Source organism: Hypomesus transpacificus, chromosome 26 (assembly GCF_021917145.1).
Source record: "Hypomesus transpacificus isolate Combined female chromosome 26, fHypTra1, whole genome shotgun sequence".
NCBI lineage: Eukaryota > Metazoa > Chordata > Actinopteri > Osmeriformes > Osmeridae > Hypomesus > Hypomesus transpacificus.
The window spans coordinates 7,956,788-7,978,636 of NC_061085.1; the positions used below are offsets into that span (position 1 = coordinate 7,956,788).

Below are 21,849 nucleotides of genomic sequence, written 5' to 3' on the forward strand. Positions count from 1 at the left end.
CCCAAGACCCTTCAACATGGCCTTAACCTTCATGGTACACATGTTTATCCTCTAAGCCACCAGGGACAACAAGGGAGTCAGGTGGCTGAGCGGTTAGGGAATCGGGCTACTAATCAGAAAGTTGCCAGTTCGATTCCCTGCCATGCAAAATTACGTTGTGTCCTTGGGCAAGGCACTTCACCTTACTTGCCTCGGGGGAATGTCCCTGTACTTACTGTGAGTCGCTCTGGATAAGAGCATCTGATAAATGACTAAATGTAATGTAACAAAGCCAGCTATGGGATTCAAACCCAAGACAATTCGGAAAGGCTGCAGCTTACATGGTCCACGCACTTAACCAGTGAGCTATCAAGGTCCAAATACCATTCCTTCCATGACTCTCCCACTACAATGTCTCCCAGGAGACAGCAGAGAATTTTACGACTAGAACTTATGCCACGAATCATTGTGGCACAGACTAAATGAAGGTCGCATGGGGGCCTACCATGGCCTGTTAACAATTTACTCTTAAGAGATTGTGATTTTTAAAAATTATTTATTAATCTATCAACTGCTTGCTAACCAAAGCAAAACACAGTACATAAGGCTTTGAGCATGTGACATCCTCATGTGACACCTCATGTGACATCTCATGCTCTAACCACTGAGCCAAACCTTGCTGTGAGTCATACTCACAATCACCCACTCATTTGTGAAACACACCTAGCAATCATTTGTGTTGATTGGCAATAAGAGCACATGACCAATACCACCTATCCAGATGAATGAGATCTAATGCAACAATCACCAGGATAGAAACAGTCAGCAGATCTAGCTCTAACATTGAGTCAATGGGGAAGCAAATCCACAAAATGTACTGCTTGTTTTTGATCTGTGGGTGCTTTCAAAACGGATTGGCTTGATGCTTAGGCCCGTTCAGCCCATCAGATGACGTGGAGTGTCACACTTGCTAACAATTACCTGCTCATTAGTGAAACACACCTGGCAATCGTTTGCTTTGATTGGTAATCAGATCACATGACTCATACCAGGACACACAGTTCTACAGATCTAGCTCTAATATTGAGTCTATGGGCAACCATATCCTAAAACATTACTGCTTGTTTTAGATATGTAAGTGCTTTCAAAACTGGATGGGCCTCAGCATTAAGCCACTCCAAAACACAACTATATTTTGTGTTCAGATATTAAAGGTCCCATGACATGAAATGTTCACTTTAGTAGGTTATTTAACATTAATATGAGTTCCCCTAGCCTGCCTTTGGTCCCCCAGTGTCTAGAAAGTTCGGTAGGTGTAAAAAAGCCCTGGGTATTCTTCTCGGTTAACACTCGGTTTTGAAAATGCTGGTTTTATGATGTCATAAAACTGAAGGTTACTTCCACTTTCTCTGCTTTGCCCGCACAGAGAATTTGGCCCACCAATGAAAAAATGAGCTACGACCGCGCGAGCGGGATATTGGTTTTCCTCGAGACATCATGGCTTGCAAACGACCGAAGGATGGCAGTTAGCCCCGCCTCTTTCTTCCTCATAGCATTTAAAGCTACAGACACAGAAACAGAACGTCCTGAGGAAAGCTCATTGTGGGACTGCTTGTAGTGGCCGTAATTCTGCAACAAGGCTAAATTTCGGGAAAGAAACTTCCGATACAGTATTAGGGGACCACTAATACTATAATAGGGATAACTATATAAAAGCATCCAAAAACAGCATGTCATGGGATCTTTAAAATACAAAAGTCTCATCTACATCCACCATACTTTTTTTTATACTACTAATTGAATGATTCATAGAATTATCGTAAATATCATTATGATTTGATAAATTAGCAGTAAAGGTATGTTGTAGTGTCCAGAGTTAGATACCTACGTCTATAAGGTTTGAGCACACCATTAGGAGCCGTATTACTGTTTTTGTAAAAGGGCCCAGTGGAATTTCCAGAGAGTTGAGCGAATTAGGGGGGAACAGAGGGTTAGGAGGGGGGCTATTGTCACGCTGGCCTTGTCGGTGCCCGGGGTCCATATGGACGCCTGCCTCATTGAGCTCTCAGAAGCCCTCCCTCCCGTGACAGGCCTGTGTGAGTGAGTCATGGAGAGGGGGAAGTGACCCGTGTGGTGTTTAATCTGTCCAACACCGCTGCATCTAATTTCCACTCAGGGGCCCCAGCATGTGCTCCTTTTCTCCCCGGTTGGCTCTCTGTCTCTCCGCGGCTCCCTCGCTCTCTCGTTCAGGCCCCTCGCGCTGTTGTTTTCCGCCCCTCACGCCGTTTCCTGGTTTCTTGAAAACGCTCTTTCGTTCTCGTCCCTCTTGTGCCTTGAGCGTCCCTCCACCAAAACGACCTCATTCTCTCCCGGTTTTCGCTCATATCCCGTGTATTCTGTTGCTTCTCTCTCTCTCTATCTTTTCACTCTTTCATTGACGTGGCATCTGACACAGAATGAAAGTCTGGCGACATGCAGCTGCTTCTGGGCAACACAGCAGCCCCCCGCCCCCCCCCCCCCTCCCTCCCACCGCTGCCCAGCCCTCCCCATGCAGGCTCTTTCATGGTGACCGCCAGCTGTCAGTGCTGACTATGGGGCTGTAAGCCTGCTCTTGACCTCAGATGGACCCTGCTCTCCTTGGACACCCTGTTTCTTGTCGAATCGGGTGCCCCAAAACGTATCGTCCAAACCCCCATGACCTCTCCTCTGAACAATAAACGTTCATTTTAAACCCCAGCCCCCTCCTCAGGTATCAAACGTTACTGGAGATAAGAGGTCATACAGTACAAATGTCTATTTAGTTCATTTTTTCCCCCTCTCAAGTATTTTGAACATCAACACCCGAGTTTGCCGTTGTTTACGGTTACGGTTGTCGTATTTGTCCTGACTCTCTGCCGCGGCGATGAGATGGGTCAAATCGCACTGCGGAAGCACCGGTCAATGGCGTTCATCAATAGCAGGCGTGCTGCGCCGGCGATCGATGCCTCGTATCGGAGCAGACGCGTGAAACCAAAGAAGCATGAAATGATTTGCCTGGCGAGTTCGGGTCCTCAGGTACTTTGAATGTATTTCATTACCGGAGGCCCCGAGGGGAGCGAAGCACAGTTGGATGATATTACACAGTAACCAGATCTCGGCCGCGTGCATGTGAATACTCACTCATTAACTATGGAGGAGCTCTCGCCCTAATCCCCCCCCCCCCCGAACCCGCTGAATCATCAACCAGTGTGCTGGTAAAGCACACGCTGTTTTGTGAAAAATTCAATAAAAACGTCTTCTTACCTATGAACAAGTCAAATATGTTATATATTTGTTCTGTAGCCCCCCCCCCCCCCCTCCCAAAGAAAACGACAACATAAAACAAACAAACTCTCAAATGGGCACACACTTTAGCACTATTGAAACAGCAGGCTTGGACAGTGGTGTGTGTTGCAGCAAGGGTATTAAATCCTGGTGTTTTGGGGAAGGGGAGGGGGGGGGGGGGGATATCAGGTACCAGTGTGTGTCTGGTGTCAGGGCAGGCTGGGCTTGGCTGGGCTTACAGCATCTCAGATGTCCGATGAGTCATCAGTGTCTACCAACAGACCCATGTCCTTCAGAATGACCTTCTCCAGGGCTAAGTAGTCCTTGTAGTCCTTCAAGGCCTCCTCCAGGATCTGATCCTCTGCTTTCTCCGGCATGATAGGCTCCTGGGGGAACATAACCACATCTGCTGTCAACATCCCTCGAGAAGTGACCCGCAACATTGTCTCGCAGAGTGTTGTTGAAGCCCGACCAAAGTGGCGATGCAGCTTGTGGTTCTAAGGGAAAAGCTATGGAGGTTAGTTGATGTTTCGATGATTTAAAAGGGTCATTTAGAATGTCCCCACTCATCTGGGCCAGATGGGAGAAATCACACATCCATTTTTTTCAGAAAGCAGTAATCATGGTTTGCTAGTAAACAGAAGTAATGTTTCAAATTCTTGAGGTGTCTTTGTCCTTGTGAAGTATTTTGGGATTGAATCAAATTTGTGTCTTTGACAATGTTGACAATGGGTGAAAGTGAAATCTCTTTTAAATGAATGCTGGTTCTTTTACTTTGACATAAATGGTCTTTGATCATCTTGACACAAGAATGTACATAGTGAAACAGACTTTCTGCCATTAGAGTAATTTAACTTTGTTTGGAATAAGGGAAAAAATGCATAATCATGGTCTCTAAAACAAATGTAGGATAACTGCAGCACATAAAGATTTTAATTATAATAACTATCGTTGAGCCCTATTATTCTTCTTTGGTGTCTGGTTTTGTTTTCGAACTAGACATTCCATTTGGGGCGGCACAGATGCATTAAAAAGCAATTTAGGGGAATGGTTATGGGTTTCTGGATTTGAGATGATTACAGTCATAGATAATGAGACACTTATATGGCAGAAGGAAAAAAACATCTTCAAATGATCATGTTTGTGTGTGTGTGTGTGTGTGTGTGGTGGGAGAGGTATCAAAATACTGGGAACGGATAGAAATGCACATATTTCGTCCTATCCCCACATATTTTGCCCCACATTTCATCCTATGTGGGGCAAATCCCCAGCTGCTAGTGTGCAGTGCTCGGAATGATGCAATCCTCTTGACAGACTGCTAATGCTGTGGATGTCAATACGACACATTGTAGCTGTCTTCCTAATGCAGGGCGTCCGACACCCCTCTGAATGAAGGAGTCCTGAGGGGAGAGGAGCCATTCCCGCACGCCGACTTAGCGGAATCCGACGAAACGCATCTGACTTGGGCTCGATAAATGACATCTGCCTGCACAGTGTTGGGAGAACCGTGACCGGCGGGGGGGGGGGGGCAAGTGTCTACGGTACGCTGACAGGATACAGGACAGCTCTCTCACCATCCTCTTCCTCATCTCCTCGGCCTCCATGTCTTTCTTCTCCTTGGATCTCGTTTCCATCCTCGTCTCAAAGTACACCAGCCGATCCACCTCCTTCTCGAAGTACTTCCTCGTGCTCAGCTTCTGTGAGAACAGCACAGCGGGGAGACGGCGTTAAAGGGCCATGAGGACTCTCGACGACAGCACTGTTCTGCTCGCGACAAGACTGCAGGACTTACTGCGAGACTGCAGCAGCTTGCCTTCTTGGACCAAAACAAAAAACAACTCAAAGCAACAACTTGAGGCGACCACAGACCACAGGCAGCAACTAAAAGAGGGCAGAATATTCGAGCTAACACGAGTCAAATCATGTCAACATTGTGGCTCCTACCGCTGCAAAACACTTCGTTCTCTGACGAATCTCCTGAAACGCCCACATCAGACTGACATACCCATGGTAACACTGGCGACTACTAAAACCAGCGCTTGGGAGCGTGTATTCCCACAGACAGAATACAAACGCCGGCTGACCTCGTTGCTGGAGGGGGTGCGGAGAGTCCATGGGACCTCCAGGATGTGGAGGGTCCCGAGGTGGTCCGACACGGCCAGGAGGTGCTGCTTGGCTGTGGGCCCAAACACAGAGAGAGAAGGGGGGAGAGAGAGAGAGAGAGAGAGAGAGAGAGAGAGAGAGAGAGAGAGAGAGAGAGAGAGAGAGAGAGAGAGAGAGGAGGAAGAGAAGGAAAAGAGAGAGAGACAGAGCTCGGTCAAACACGTGTCAACGTTTGGCCTGGGGGCCCCCTTCCAGCAGGTCCTGGGTGACCCGGAGGGGAGGGGGGGACTCACAGGAGACGATCCAGGGTTTGATGCAGGTGATCTGGGCCGTGGTGATGTTCTGGGTCTGGGAGGGCTCGTGGGTCTTCTCCAGAAGGTCCCACACGTCGATGTTGCCGTCCTCCTTCCCGATGAAGAACACGGCGGGCCGGGACTGGGACCAGTATCCCACGGTGCACTTCTTCTGGGAGCACGCCGACTGGATGATGGGACCGTTCTAGAGGTCGAAGGTCGAGTCAGACTGAGCCAATGAACGCAACCTACTAAAAACAGTGTGTGTGTTGTTGCTGCTGGTACCATTACACCCTCCTTCCAGATGGCAAAGGTCCAGCCCCCCACGGTGAGGATGATGTCTTTGAAGAAGGGCGACCGGCGCACAGTGGTCACCAGGCCATCGTGGATGACAAACCGATGAGAAGGCTTGGAACCTGAGAGAGAGAGATAGAGAGAGGGAGGGAGAGAGGGAGAGAGGGAGAGAGGGAGACAGAGAGAGACAGAGAGAGAGACAGAGAGAGACAGAGAGAGAGAGAGGGGGCATAATGGGATTTAATTCCGAGGTGTTGGCAACATCGGTAGCTCACCTCCGCTAAACCACGTAGCAGCCTTCTAAGTGTGCAGTCAGAGGGTTTATGGCCGGCTGGAAAAGGTGAGTATGTCTGGGCTTGTACATTTAATCAAAACGAGTCAAAGGTGCTGCCATGTCGATGTGCCAGCCTCTCCCAGACACAGCCATAAACAGTAAACAGCGAGTTCGACCAAAGCTTGTTCCATAAAGTCATCCACTTGTGACCCACTTTGCCCTCACTGTTAAATAATGTGGATACATGCTGAGATGAACTCATTTAGGGGATTTGGTATTCATGAACGAGCAAATTACAAATACAAACACTTATGTCTCCAGACCCAATTCTAGTGGGTAATCAGAGTCTTCGGGCCTGCCAAACAGAGATGACTTAAAACTCCTGTAATTGCAAAGAGTATCTGAGCCCAGTCCTTCAGGAGACAATTGTTCTTGTAATATAAAATCTGTTTTCAGTCAATAGCCCTGTTGTTTTCCTAGAATTACTCCATCGGGGCAATGTTTAAATTGTCTGCAGCTCAGTTAATTAGAATTGGACTTGGGGGAAATGATAGGGAAGACACTGCTCTCTCATAATGTAGTCTTTAAACGCGCACGTATCTGCCCATCTAGGGCTTATGGACTGCATTTATACGTTACATTGTGGTACGGTCATGGTACATTAGGAACACATGCATTGTCACGACACGTGACGATATAATGAGGGTCACGGTTCGTCTCAAGACAGGCGATGTCCGGAGAAAGACGTGACACCGTCGTTTGGGAATGGCCTCGTGGACGGCTTACTGAACAGCCTTCCCGAGTCGTGGTCCTTCTCCAGTTTCCAATCTGTGTAGATGAGCTCACCGTCCTGCGGGAAAGAAAAAACGAGAAGGTTGTTCCACACGGAACTATGACCGTCCGAAACAATGTGTGACGTACAAAGGGCACAAGACCGTCTTCGTGAGGAGGTTTGCGTGTGCTACCTCGGTTCCCACGTAGAACTTGGAGACCACGTCCTCCAGGGGTTTGACGTGTTTGGCGGACGGCACTCGGAGCAGGGCGTACTCGGGGTTCGCCTCGGACCTCTCGGTCTGCACGCGGGCCCTGTCTGTGGCGTGGGCCAGAGGGAGGGGTCAGAGAGCGTTTGGCTTCCCGGAAAAAAGTACATATTTGCAGATCGTTATTTCGTAACGGATACAGAGAGCAGTGAGGAGTTGACAAAGGGACCGAGACGGCCGCGATGGGAACGAATGCCGAAATCGAGACGGGACTCTTAATTGACGAGGGGTGAGTTTGTCGGGGGGGAAGCGTACGTGGAAAGCTGATAAGCGTGCTCCGCAGACGCCTGGGTGCCTTCGCTACTGCCGCTTCTTTATCTTAATGGCGGAATGAGCCGGAGCGTTTATGGCACCCGCAGACACAGGGCCTCGCGGCTCGCCAGGGGTGAGGCCTGCCAACTCTCCTCTCACTATCAACAGGAGAGGGCGAGGAGGAGAAGAGACAGAGAGACAGAGAGAGAGAGAGAGAGAGAGAGAGAGGGAGAGAGAGAGAGAGAGAGAGAGAGAGGGAGAGGGAGAGAGGGGAGAGAGGGAGAGAGGAGTAGAGTGGCCTTTACCAGTCACAAAAGCCCCACTGTCTGAAGGGACAGTGTGAGACAGCATTGTTCACACCCCCTTATCACCAGGCTGATTCCAGATCCTTAAACCCATTGGATTATCTGTCCGAGGACCACTAGATCTCATTACAGGATGACTGATGAAATATGTTCAAGACTCCCTGTTGGCTTTGATGACAGACACTGTGCATTCAATCAACAACAGAAAGCAAATGAAAATAGTTTCAGCACCATTAATGGTATCAAGGGATACCATTGGGGGGTACAAGGGGAGTCAGATGGCTGAGCGGTTAGGGAAGTAATCAGAAGGTTGCCGGTTCGATTCCCGGGCGTTACAATGACGTTGTGTCCTTGGGCAAGGCACTTCACCCTACGTGCCTCGGGGGAATGTCCCTGTACTTACTGTAAGTCGCTCTGGATAAGAGTGTCTACTAAATGACTAAATGTAAATGTATCAACTATTTCGCCCTTAGAACACAGGGATGAACTGCACTGAACAGGACACATTGAAGGATTTACCACTGGCATCTGTTAATCCTAAGAAGTAGATCCAGTCTAAAGTTACCTAACTAACATCTTACGTGTTAAGATCCATTGTTATCTTCTGATTACTATATTGATTGATTTTGATTGTTGTATTGCAGTCATGTAGGTGTGTCTTCTATTTACTATGACTGTGTTCTCCTCAGCAATGTTCCCTCAAATTTCTTTCTGCACTGAGCAAATAGAAAATCTGTCTGAGCGCAGACCTCAGTAGGCCTACTCTGAGCAAAGTTTGCAGAGAACCCCGCTAGCTTCTTCGTAGCTAGATATATCAGAAAGCTTCACCAGCCTACCTGGACCATCGCTTGTGTCGGTTTGAAGGATTTTATCAAGCCATTCGTGTTTAAATGTTTAACTGCCCTCTTTTTGTTTTCATTGCTAGTCAAAGCTTGAGCTGAGCGCCAGGGTCATTCTTTTGTTAAAAGCTTTAACATTTATAGTTTTTCTAAAATAATAATTACAAAAATATTGATTTTATTTTGTGCGCGGTCTGAAAAATCGAGTGCGCGGGTCCTCTAACTGGTCTGCGCGGCCGTGCAGGGGCTTAGTTTAGAGGGCACATTGCTCCTCAGTACAGGGAGGACATACAAACTCCACGTGGAAAGGCCCGGAACATAGCCCACCTGCAGGCCACAAGCGGGAACTGAACCCAGGACCTTCATGGTGTATTACACAAGGGCTGGCGTTTGATTTATCAGCTTGCTGTCCTGTAGACCAGCTGTTGTGTCGAATCTCAGTGTTCACTATAAAAAGGAGCTCTCTGACCTTCATGCCTTCGAAAGACTTTTCAGCAGGAGACCAGATCCATGCGTTTGCTCTTTTCATTATTCTTGAAGTCCTTTTTCCGGTCGCTTGTTCCTCTCTCTCCACTCAGCTGGCCGCTGTCACACCGTAGGTGAACACTGGACTGTTTCCTTCCATAAAGGATAGACAGGTCAGATGTTTTCAACCAAGGCTGGGAAGAGCAGAAGACACCTGGCTGTACAGTGCCCTGCCTCAATCCACCTTCAGTCACCTAACGCACCTCCTGGGAAATGCGAGGTACCTCTCTACTGTGCGAACGTGACAAAGTCCAGGTGATGCAAAAAAAGGCAGCACGTTTATGGGTCGAGCACCTGTCCAAATGTCATAACCGTCGTCCTTGCTGTGTTTATGGAAGCAAGACCTTAGGCCAGACAAAGGCAGGTTTCTTCCTGACTGGGCGAGACTGGGGGAACATCTTTTGGCTCCAGGGCAGGGCAGCATATTGCAAAGAGCCGACAGTCAACAAGACTAATGCCGCCTCACTATGAGGGCCTTGTCTGCGAGGTATCGCTTAATAAAACAGTATGAAACTGGAGAGGAGAGGGGGGAGAGAGAGAGAGAGAGAAAGAGAGGGTGAGAGAGAGAGAGAGAGAGAGGGGGGGGGGGGGGGGGGGGGAGGCTACGGCCCGCTGATCACGGTACTCACTGATCCCCTGGAGAATCTGAGACACACGCATGCACGCACAAACCCACACAGACAACCTTCCTCACACACACACACACATACACACACACACACACACACACACACACAGGTGTCTTTGATCCATCCGGGGCTATCTCCTTCCATCTGTATCATCTATTTCCAGAGTGTTTGACCTGACTATGATAGGTGATTTGAGAACAGATGTTCCGCGGCTCCATAACCGGCTGGGGTGCGCAACAGTTTAACGTTCTCCTTCGCCTGTGTTGCTTCGAGGACTGAAGAGAGGAGGGGGAGGGGCAACAATGCAGAGAGAGTGACAGGAAGAGAAATAAACAGGGGAGCGAAGCTGACCTGCATCTCTGCCTGAAGGAGAAAGGGAGTACAAAGAAGATAGAGAGAGAGAGAGAGAGAGAGAGAGGGGAGGAAGAGAGAGAGAGAGAGAGGGGGAGGGAGGGAAATACTCACCTGCGTTGCTACCAGTATGGCTGTCGCAGGTGTTGTCTTGCAGGCTGAATTTCAAAGGGCTGTACTCCCCGCTGGTATCAATCTTTGGCAGGGCGACCTGACACGAGATGGAAACAGAACAGCTCTGACATTGGCCCGCCAACAGACAACAGTCGAGCATTGTCAGTCGCGGAGCGTTTTTGGGGGAAAGGCGGGGCTGCGCTTGTGAAGGGCCGTCTGTGGTACCCTGACGAGCGGCTTCCAGGTCAGGTCCAGATGTTTGAAGGTGTTGGGAACGCCGTGGGGGTTCTCCAGAGGTTTCTCCTCCGCCTTGTGCCGCCTGTCTGTCATGGGCTGGGCGGCCATCCTCGGGGTCCGGATGTCCCAGAACATCACACAGCTGATCCAGGAGAGAGAGAGACACCGACAGACAGAGAGAGAGAGAGAGAGAGAGAGAGAGAGAGAGACACCGACAGAGAGAGAGAGACACCGACAGAGGGAGAGAGAGGCACCCACAGAGAGAGACACCGACAGAGAGAGAGAGAGAGAGAGAGAGAGAGAGAGACCGACAGAGATAGAGAGACAGACACACAGAGAGAGAAAGATATAGGAAAGAGAGGCAGAGAAATACAGAGAGAGATTAAGAGAGACAAATACATAGAGAGACATAAAGACACCAACACCGACAGAGAGAGATACAGACAGACAGATACATAGAGACATAGAGAAAGACAAAGAGAGAGAGAGAGACACCGAGAGAAAGCGATAGAAAGATTCTGTTTGATAACGGAGCTGTCGGACAGACCAAGATCACTCTAGATAAACACAATCCGTTTGTAGACGCCGAACCATGCCCTACCAGTCAGGGGCACAGGTGATGACCTGAACACAAATCTGACTCTTGTTCTCCACCGGAACCCCAAGCCTGGTGACCTATGACACACAGAGAGAGAGAGAGAAATCAGCAAAGTGGCAAGACCAGGCTGGACTGTTCTCTTCCTTGTAATGGTAAGCAACACTGAGGGGAATTTATTGGGCTCCCTAGGGACTCCTGGTTGATGGACGGGCTGTCTGGCGAAGCGACTCTGTGTTATTGATGATGCCTCGCAGCAGCCCACCGTTTTGAAGGGCATGGCAATGTCACCGCTATTACGGGATCGAGTATCGCGCCGAGGAACCGTGACAAGTCACTTAGGATGTCACTCAGTGTTTTCGGCCAAATTCTGGAATGTTCCGCAGACAGGGCCCCGTCATGGAGACATGGTAATATGCCTAAAAGCCTACGGTGACATTCACCCTTGACCCCCCCCCCCCCTCTAAAATAATCCTATTTCCCTTTCATCTCCAGCGATGATGGGTCCTCTTCCCCCTCTGCCTCGGCTTGCAAAATCAAACCGCGCACCTAAAATGCTTCAGTTGCATTCGATTTCAATCTCGTCCGGTCATTAGTGCAGAATTTCCCCATTCCCCCCCTCCCCATCTTCCAAAATCATTAGCGCGATAAGACGCCTAACCCCTTTTTTAACTGGAGTGTTTGAACATCCGTCTGTAAATTGGGTGTGAAGACCTCAAACCATGGGCTGTGTATCGAGTTTTCTCTGGTATGTCAGACACTTAGCTCGAGTGTTGACTCAAGATCTGATAAGACAAAGCCCAGATTGGAAAAAATCACGACGACTCCGGGGAGATTGTAGACTGCCTGGCACAAATGACTTCTAATGTATGGCCAAACAGACCACACCCTACACATGCCTTGTGACGGGTTGTGGCGATGTGAATACCATGGTTATACCTCCAACCAGGCCCGCCCCCCACTTGGTTGAAACATTCTGTACATTGCTTAAATCACTCCATCAACTGTGAAATCATCGTCCCGGACAGTATCCCATCCGCGGGCGTTGCGGTCTTGCACCTTCCCCCTCCCTCACCCCCCTTACCTCCCCTCACCCCCCCCCCCCCCGCCTACCTCAAAGGTTTCCGGCAGCCATTGGACGTCTGTAATTGGCGCTTTGTGGCCGCTCTCGATGGCCGAGACGGCACAGTAGCGCACCACGGGAGTCTCCTCCACTCGCTTGTCTTCAAAGGCCTGCCGGGAGCCCAAAACACAAAAGGGATTACGCCACGGGCTGCCCCCCCCCTATCACCCCCCCCCCCCCCCCCCCCCCCCCGCGCCGGCACCTCACGGCGACCCGACCCAATTTGCCCCCGTAGCACCGCTTATCGGTGACACAGAGTTAAAGGATCGACGTGAAGGGATCCATTCAAATGCTGGGTTGTGCTGGTTTCGGGGGGGGGGGAGGGGGGGAGGAGGGGAGGGGGGTGTGGGGGGGGGAAATGAAAACTTTTTCCGACAGAAGCTTTGGGTTATGGCTCAGCGGACACCTCAGTGCGGACGGGTGCTTTTAGTTGGCACTTTGGCCATGGTTTGTCGTTGTATCTGTTTCTCATCAAAGCCTAAGATCGTGGGCTGGTTTACCAAAATTCGGGACTGAGCACAATGTTACTGTATCCTGCCGTGCATGTAGGATATGTTCACGTTTGGCCATGTGGCAAGGCTGTGTTTGATTTGCAACAACAACAAAAAACGCACGGACAGAACTTCTATTTAAAACCTTCTCATTTGTAGTCCCCCGTTTTATCTGACAGGGCAGAAAACAGGTGCTAGCTAAGCACACCTTTCAGGGCCCCACCGCATTGAAATAATTGGCTTTCAGCAGATAAAACCGCCCCTGTTTGTGGTGCAAACATATAAAGGGGGTGCCGTAATCTGGCGTGTGTGTGCTATCGGCCCAGGCAGCCAATCAGGACCACTGTGGGTTTGTGTAACAGCTGGCGAGTGTTGTTGACTCTGGGACGGGGTGGGGTGGGGGGGGGGGGGGGGGGGAGGGGGAGAGTCAACAGGGAGGGGGAGGGGGAGGAGGGAATAGAGGGGTGAGGGAGTGCTGCCGCTAGCCAAGGTGCCACGGTATTGGGAAGTGAAGCTGGAAGCGGGCGCGACTGTATGAGAGAGACAGAGAGACAGAGAGACAGAGAGACAGACAGAGAGAGAGACAGAGACAGAGAGAGAGAAAGAGAGAGAGAAAGAGAGAGGGTCAGGGGGGGATGAAGGGGCGCCGCAAGGTGACAGAGGAGGACCGGCTTGGTCGGGCGCGAGGGGTTCCAGCGCTAGGGGACGAGGAGACGCAACACAGTGAGCGGGGCCAGGGGCCTGCCAGGAGGTTTGTGGGTCCGGCTCCGACGGCCGCGGCGGCGCCTGGAGCAGAACTCAGCCGCATTCCCCTTTAATGAAAGGCTGTGGATGAGCGGGAGCACCGGCAAGGGCCAACGTATCATCGTCGTTTCGCCCCGTCACACTTTACCTTGGGGAAGGACGGCCTTTCTGGAATCTGCAGCGGCTTTCGATCCCACCTCGAAACACTTCTATCGGACGCAAACAAAACGGGCTTTACGGTAGGTGAGTGAGTTGGGGAAAAGCCTCACGAGAGGACATTCACATTGCCGCCATGAACCTAACTACCGATCCATTTGGGAGACGCTGGGGGCCCCCGTTATGACACGACTGTGGGTAAAATGACGAGGACCTGTCAAATATTGTTCATGCTGTCATTGAGTCAGAATAGCCTTGGGCACGTCTCTGGGTCACGAGTCGTTCGGACGGCGTGCAACACCAAGACGGTGGCGACTTACAAAGGCGTTGGCGTTGGCGGCCGTGTTCTTCCCACCGCTGGAGCGAGTCCCCTGTAGTCGCTCGACGTGGGCGGATATGTCCCAGAGCACCACCTGACGGGACAAGACGGCACGTCCGTTGGCTTGAGAAGCGACACCTGCTTCTCGCAGTTCGGCACTTCCTGCAAGCGCTCGCGTCGCCCTTTCCCCTTCGTCCCAATCTCTCCATCTCCATTTTCCTTCTCCCCCCTCCCCACCCCTCCTCTCCTTCACCCCTGCTCTCCTTCACCCCTCCTTTCCTTCTTCCCCCTCCCCTCCTCTCCTTCTCCCCTTCTCTCCCTTCTCCCCTCCTCTCCTTCACCCCTCCTTTCCTTCACCCCTCCTTTCCTTCTCCCCTCCTCTTCTTCTCCCCTGCTCTCCTTCTCCCCCCTCCCCTCCTCTCCTTCTCCCCTGTCCCCCCCCCCTCCCCTCCTCTCCTTCTCTCCCCTCCCCTCCTCTCCTTCTCCCCTCCTCTCCTTCCCCCCTCCTCCCTCCCCCACTCAGTCAATCCACCTTCCCATAGAAAGAGGCCCCCAAAGGGAAAACAATGGACAAGAGCAGCAGAAAGGCTAAAAATAACAAGAGCGGAATATGGCCCATTCTGTAAGTGATATTTGTTATTTCTTATCGGATTCCCTAGAAATGAAAGCGGCGTAGCAGCCCAGAAGGACATGGGAAAGGAAATCCGCCGCCGAGGTGGTTATATAACAGTCTGGAATCTCATAAGAAAAGTCTTTGGGGATGACGGTTAGAGGGCACTAAAAGAGAGACGGGAAGGGGGGGGAAGGGTGAGGAAGGAGAAGGGTGAGGGAGGAGAAGATTTGGGAAAGTAAGGGTGGGGGACACAAGTGAGGGAGAGAGAGAGGGAGAGAGAGAGGGAGAGAGAGAGAGAGAGAGAGAGAGAGAGAGAGAGAGAGAGAGAGAGAGAGAGAGAGAGAGAGTGAGTCAGCGGCCGTGAGATGGAGGAAGCGGGGAGCACCTGGCCGTTCATGCAGCCGCCAACGATAATATTTGGATCGGAGGGGCAGAACTCAAAGGAGAAGACGTCGTCCGGGCACTCCAGGAGCAACTGCAAACCACAAAGAGCCACATCAGGCAGAGGCCGTCCATTTCAAACCACAGCAGACCTTCAAGTGCTGGGCCTTTGCCATCAAATGTATTTATGGATTCAAGTCATTGAACGCAAGGCTCAGCAGTTTAAGCTCCTAATCCACAAGTATATGATTCTACTTCACTAAGCATACATACTCTTGTGGATGGATTGATAGTAGAAATTAATGTTTGCGTGTGTTCATTCATGTGTATTTATTAGATGTGAATGTGCTACAGCAGTTTAGTTCTTATTTGACATCATGAAAAACATCTTTCCCTGTGCCCATAACCAGACAATCAAACCAACGGTTTGGAGACCATTGTACACGGTCATGAGCAAGAAATCCAATTTTGTTTGGGGACATTTGAGTGCATAAAAGTTATGGTTTGGTTAAGGTATGTAAAGGTTTGCTTGAAAGCCAAAATCTACGAATGACCCCTGCATTTTGCTAAAACAAACAATATCTCAGATTGACAAGCCTAAGCACCCCCTTAAAGCTATTTCTTTTTGGGAGATAGAAGAAACAGCTTGTTACCTGTCGGTGAGGATTTAAGAGAGAGAGAGAGGGGGGGGGAGAGAGAGAGAGACACAGAGAGACACAGAGAGAGACAGAGAGAGAGAGAGAGAGAGAGAGAGAGAGAGAGAGAGACTGAGACTGAGACTGAGACTGAGACTGAGACTGAGACTGAGACTGAGACTGAGACTGAGACTGAGACAGAGAGAGATGGGTGGGGGGTGGGGAGAGAACGACATGAAAGGAGAGTCTTCACACGTACCTGAGGATTGATGGGATCAGAGAAGCTCCAGAACAGAATGAGAGAGGGGTTTAGCAGCAGCTTAGTGGAGGCATTGATCCTGTCTTCGAAGGACAGTCTCTCTATCACAGACACGGCGATCACCCCTGCCACAATCACATGCATATCACTGTCACAACTAGCTGGGAAAAAACCCCCCACCAAAACACACACTTACAACCTAGTACAAGTTGCTGTGGCACCGACAGGACGCGTTGGTCTGTGTACCTGACAATGAAAGACTTGAACTTGAAGACGATTACACCGACATACTAGCATACGATATCGTATGATATCGTGAGAGCATATGATATCATATGGTATCGGGATATCGGGATATCGGGATGTGTCGTGTGACCCGTGGCCCTCACCGTTGATGGTAGGATGCCAGTTGATGTTGCTGATGGTCTTCTCTTTGCTGTAGTGCAGGTCTGTAAAGGACTGGTACTCCTTCAGGTGGGTGTCGGCCTTGCCGCCGTAGCCGCCGTCGTCCTCCTTCAGGGCCTTCCAGTCGTCGACGAACACGTCCATGATCTCGTTCTGCTGGAGGGCTGTCTCGAACCTGCGGAGGGGGGGGAGGGGAGGAGCGGCGGTTTGCGGAGGAGGCCGCCTGCTTTTGCGAGGAGCCGTCTTTTCCGTTTCGCCTCAGGCGCCAAGCGGAAAACAGACGACTCCACGCGCTGACGCGGGATAGCTTTGCGTTGGACGGCAAGTCTCGCCGAGACTGAGGACTTTGTCATGGGTGACATTTAACAGATGAGTGTCTTGAGGCCCCTGTAATGACAGGTGTGGACAGCCCCTCCCCCTAACATTATTAGTTTTTAAAAAATCATCCCCTTGAGTTTGAGACCCCATCCGTCACTGAAACGTTCACTCACCTCCAGGCGACCGAGTTGACGAAATTCTTCAGAGTCTCCGACTGGAGGCAGTTCTCCTTCTCCTCCTCGCTGAACTCTCTCGGTTCATACTGGGTGCACATATTCTTTGGATATCTCCTGCCGAGTGGACAAATCACGGGAAAAAAAACCTTTATTATTAATACCACGTTGTTCCTTTTTGGTTGAGGTATTTGGTAGTTCAACTCAAGTCAAGTCAAGTCGTAGTTCTATAGCACATTTATTAGCAGCAAGACTTGCACCAAAGCGCCGTACAGCACCATTTCAACACCACATGCGGCCTACAGGTTATACAGAACCATACATTTACATTTAGATCATTTAGCAGACGCTCTTATCCAGAGCGGCTTACAGTAAGTACAGGGACATACCCCCCGAGGCAAGTAGGGTGAAGTGCCTTGCTCAAGGACAAAACGTCATTTGGCACAGCCGGGAATCAAACCAGCGACCTTCTGATTACTAGTCCGATTCCCTAACCGCTCAGCCACCTGACTCCCATACCATATGGTTTGCGTGCTGGAGCAGTGGAGGGCAGGGATGGCCTGCACGCCGCTCTGTCTCTCCATCTGCCGCAGGCTGAAGCTCCGGTCCTGGTAGGAGGAACACTCCATGTGGCCGTCCTTGGCGTCCGCCGCGTTACGACTAGAGAAGCAGACGGGCGCCCCGAATTCCCTCCGCGCCCTCGAAATCTTATATTTCAACTGCGGGGGTCCAAAGACAGCAGGGCGGATGGTGACGGGGGTGAATAATGACGTCGCCTGAAGCTCAACATCTTCAATTTCCCTTCTGAGGGTACATGACGTCGACTTCCTATACTCATCGTCCAGCTCAATCTTATTAGCATACTGCATGTGTTGTGATTATAATCTGTAGGTGAAGTCTCCGTGGGTTACCCTAGGTCTGGAGTCGGTGACAGACTCCTCCTGGATCTCCTGCTCGCTCCCCAGAGAGACCCAGGCCTGCGGCTCGGGGGTCTTCTCCTGCACGAACACCTCGGACGACGTGGCGTCCGCAGCCACTTCCTCTTCAGACGCGGGGAGCTGAAGCACGGGAGAACGATCAACAAGGTGAAGACATTCGTAGAGGAGAGAGGGATTACGGAGCATATTTCATATGAATTGAATAACCGCCTTGGCTGTGTCTTAAATCTTAAATCTCAAGAGCAGTTTTTTTTTATTGGGGGGAGGGGGAATCAAGAACAGAGGGGAAATCTAACTGTGGTAGGTGCGTGGAAACCTGTACTGTTTTATAATTTCCTTTCGTTATGGTACAGGAACTCACCCTTAACATCATGTCCTTGGTCTCCACTGTCAAGACCAGGTAGAAACTCTGTCCGTGGGTGAAGTCAATGTCATAGACAAGCAGGATCTCCTCCTCTGGATAGTCCTACCAACACGAAGAACAAGAAGTCCACAGGCATTTCAAGACCCCCATGACACAGTATACGGTTCAATTCAAGTAGACAGGAAACTGACCAAAAGAGCACCTGGTGAAAATATGAAAGACTATATAGTGTGGCCTTACGAAACGAAAGTCCTTTTATGTGAAATAAGAATCCGTTCTCTTTCAGAATGGATACGTTATCAAGGGTAGAGGAAAGGCCCTGCAGTACTTGGCTCGTTAATATCACGAGGTGTTGCAATGTAGGACTCACACATCACCATGGAATCATTTATAGGAGTGAATCATTTCCAGGAATGCAAAAAACAAAGGACATGGGCTCTGGGAACTTATTTTTTTACCCCCCCCCCCATAGCATATGTGGTCTGTGGGCCATCGTGTGGTTGTGAACATTGTCCGCGTGGTGCCAATGACACGCGGGCCCCGGGCTTACCATCACTAGCTGCTTGACGGGGCTGAAATCAGACACTGCCGCCCTGGTCCTCATGTCCTGCAGAACGTCGGCCTTCCTCAGCAGCTTGTAGGGGGCATCCCCGGTCACGTCCTCGTCAGCTCGGCAGCCAAACATCTCCTGGGTGGCGGAGGTCAGCACCATGGGGAAGATGTCGACTGATTGGTGGAGGGAGGGGGGGGAACGAGAGGGTGAGTCAGTGGAGAGGTTCGGAATTGGAAAACCGGCTCAGTTTCCTGTGTGACTCCCCCGGCGGCACAGGAGGAATTGGAGGGAACCACTCAAATGAACTCGATATCAGTCAATGCCTTCGATAATCGAGCGTTCCTGTTAGGGAGGGGGGGAGGGGGTGAAAGAGATTTGACCGTGAACTCTGGGAATGATAAGCACCGAGCAAAGCAGCGAGCCCTTTCCTAAACAGGACTGTGGAGCTCACCTTACACCCAAACAGTGGCATTGCATCCTGTAGTAAACAGGGCTTCACATAATTACAGTCCTCGTCCCCCTCGCAGCCTCTTCAAAGTTCTTTCCACAAGGTTTGCGGAGGGAGACCGAGAGAATGCTAAAGTAGAGCTTAAGTAACCACTTCCCAACTGGGTGTGTCGACCTGTTTCATCCAGACCACAAGGGGCCCATGCCAAATCATTGTAGTGGAAACTCACACCCTTTCATTCAAAGAGAAATGCGTGGAGAGAGCATGGCATTGTTATTTATAGTAACAATGTCATTCGCCACACTTGTTGAGAGGGCAAACGTGAATTCGGCATTCCCCCCCGAGGTGTAAGACGAAAGTCCTTCATAACATTTGTTTCATCATTGAGGGGAAAACATCAGACCATTTTCTGGAGGACGTCATCAGCCATAGTCTGTAAGTAAAATGCGTTCTTTATGGATATAAAAAGTTGTTAGTCTCGTCAATTTATCAAACAAACTCTTCGCCAACATAACACAAGACCAAACCCTTTATTCTTCTGAATGACAGATCAGCTGAAACAGTTACCTTCACTTACATGGGAGCTGGTGACCTAATCGGATATAAAGCTGGTATAAAGATCGGTATAAATCTGGTATAAAGATAGGCCCATATCTTCCGTTCAGTCATTTGTCGAGATTTAAAATTGGATTCCTGTGACCATCAGCATGTTTTCAGGGGTGGGTGACACTGAACATTTTTGAAGCTGCTGTGACAATGAAAAGATGTAAGTAAAAAGACCTATATCCATGCGCATGTCCACAGGCTGTGCAACATTACACCTAAGCTCACATCAAAAGCATGCATAGGTAAAGGCTAGGGTTGTAACGCTCAAAGACAGCACTGATGAGTATATATCGTGCCCATTACATCACCACTTCAGAGCGAAATAGGCTTAGGCCTCAGGCTTCCAGAAGTATCCGTTGCCAGCTGGAATGAATGACATGTAAGCAGTAGCCAGAACTCTCACACAAATGCAGGCAATCAAATAACAGGGTTGTTATTCAATCAGGAGGCCACTTTGCCAAAAGCTGATCTCTGTTTGTTTTTTGTGGCACGCACTAGTATACAAGTATGAAGTGATAAGCCAGACTTACTCATACTAACATCTGATAACCATAACTGGATGGAGGTTATGCACTGGTGAGTCAGCCTGCCAAGTCTAGGCTATAGAGGGATTCTGTGATAGGAGCTCTAGTATTTAGCCAAAGTGTTCTCACACGACCCTTTGTGTTTACGACCCAATGTCGGCCTTTTCAGACTGCAGAGTTCGGGTTGCTAATGGTTTATTGAATTTCATGGGAATCAGCAGAGGAACAGTATCTGATCCCACAATGTCTGCAGCAGTGGAGAGACCTTTGAAGTTTCGAAATTCATGGCAAACGTATGCATATTTTAGTATCAATGACATAACAAATGAGTTAACATAGCCTAAATAACTGCTGATCAAAAGACTAATAATACATATACTGTACATACGCAAAACTGTCAATCGTTATTAAATGTATAGGTCAGAAACTGTTAACTCAGGCCTCCAACAAATACGTATTATGAACATTGAACTCTGCATGAACGTTTACAGCACATGTTATGAAGGTCGTATTGACATAAAGGTGTCGATAATGCTGTCCATATTTTCAGCAGTCAACAACATTCTGAAATGCTTACCTGAGCCTGCAGGAGAATCAACATCGTTCTTTTTGTCTACGATAAAAAAAAAACGAAACAATCAAACTATGACTCATTGGCCAATGCATACACCCATATTGTGTCAAGTTCCTTTTTGTCTTTCGAAAAATGTCATTGAAATAATACAATCATGACTCATTCCACTCTTTCCAATTAATACATTCATAATGTGTCATATGTAGGTTCTAAGAGGTGAATGTCAGCTGACTCTCCTGGTATACCCACCTTTAGCGTTCCCCTTAATGCCCACGCCGTCTCCAGTGCTCTTTGGTCTCTTGGAGGTCATCCTTTCTGCAGATGTAGACACATGCATCGGGGAAAAACATTAGCCTTGAGCTAATTAATGCGGACATTTGTCCTATTAAAATGCCTGCGACCAAAGCAATCTTATATATAACCAAGTAGATGAATAAAGTCTACATGGTCATTCATATTTATGTATAATATATGAATTGATATTGCTTATAAGCTGTCCACAATACAGCATGTCCATGATTCAGCTTTATCATTATGTGACGCTAGTGACATCTTGTGGGCGATGCAGGTGGTACTAGTTGACATTTAATTATAATGTAGCCTAAAAAATATATTTTCCAAAAACAAAATCCACGGCGACATCTAGTGGTTAATGTTGATGTTTCTAGGTGTAGAAAAACCAAAAATATTTAAAGCAATACTAAGATATATGTTTATCACGTTAAACGTTGCTCTAGCGCAGATTGCGGAATTGCTAGAGTTAGCTTCACTCAGCAGAGCAAAACAACTGTTAGTTTACAGTACAGTACTGTAGCTAAACTAGCTACTGTATTTAGCGTTCGAAGAGAAGTCTACTGCAAGCTATGTAACTAGCTTGTTACACATTAGCTAACTATTCAATATTATATTCGCTTAAAAAAGTAATGACAGGTACTCATATTGTAATCTTAACAAAAACGTTTACCTTTTGCAAGTGTAATGTAAATATTAGATATCTTGGTCTGAACCGATGTATTTTGCGTCTTTGGCAAGTTGGTACTAGCAGCTTCCGGCAACAATTTGGTTGCTAATAGTTACGGGGAAAGTATTTTG

At 49.1% G+C, this 21,849-nt stretch overlaps 1 protein-coding gene across 1 annotated transcript; it reads right to left on the minus strand.

The window, feature by feature from the left end:
• Positions 1–3,345: 3,345 nt before the first annotated feature.
• Positions 3,346–21,801, minus strand: dnai3 (dynein axonemal intermediate chain 3). Its single transcript, XM_047049427.1, has 23 exons — positions 21,722–21,801; positions 21,007–21,072; positions 20,761–20,796; positions 18,603–18,778; positions 18,050–18,154; positions 17,662–17,808; positions 17,270–17,469; positions 16,751–16,867; positions 16,244–16,434; positions 15,855–15,979; positions 14,965–15,054; positions 13,968–14,060; positions 12,247–12,366; positions 11,140–11,213; positions 10,527–10,680; positions 10,302–10,398; positions 7,212–7,336; positions 7,033–7,096; positions 5,964–6,094; positions 5,679–5,883; positions 5,367–5,458; positions 4,857–4,979; positions 3,346–3,668 (listed from the first exon to the last, which is right to left on the minus strand). The coding sequence occupies exons 2-23, from the start codon at positions 21,065–21,067 to the stop codon at positions 3,528–3,530; spliced, it is 2,667 nt and encodes an 888-aa protein (XP_046905383.1). The 5' UTR covers positions 21,068–21,072; positions 21,722–21,801; the 3' UTR covers positions 3,346–3,527.
• Between the last annotated feature and the right edge of the window lie 48 nt (positions 21,802–21,849).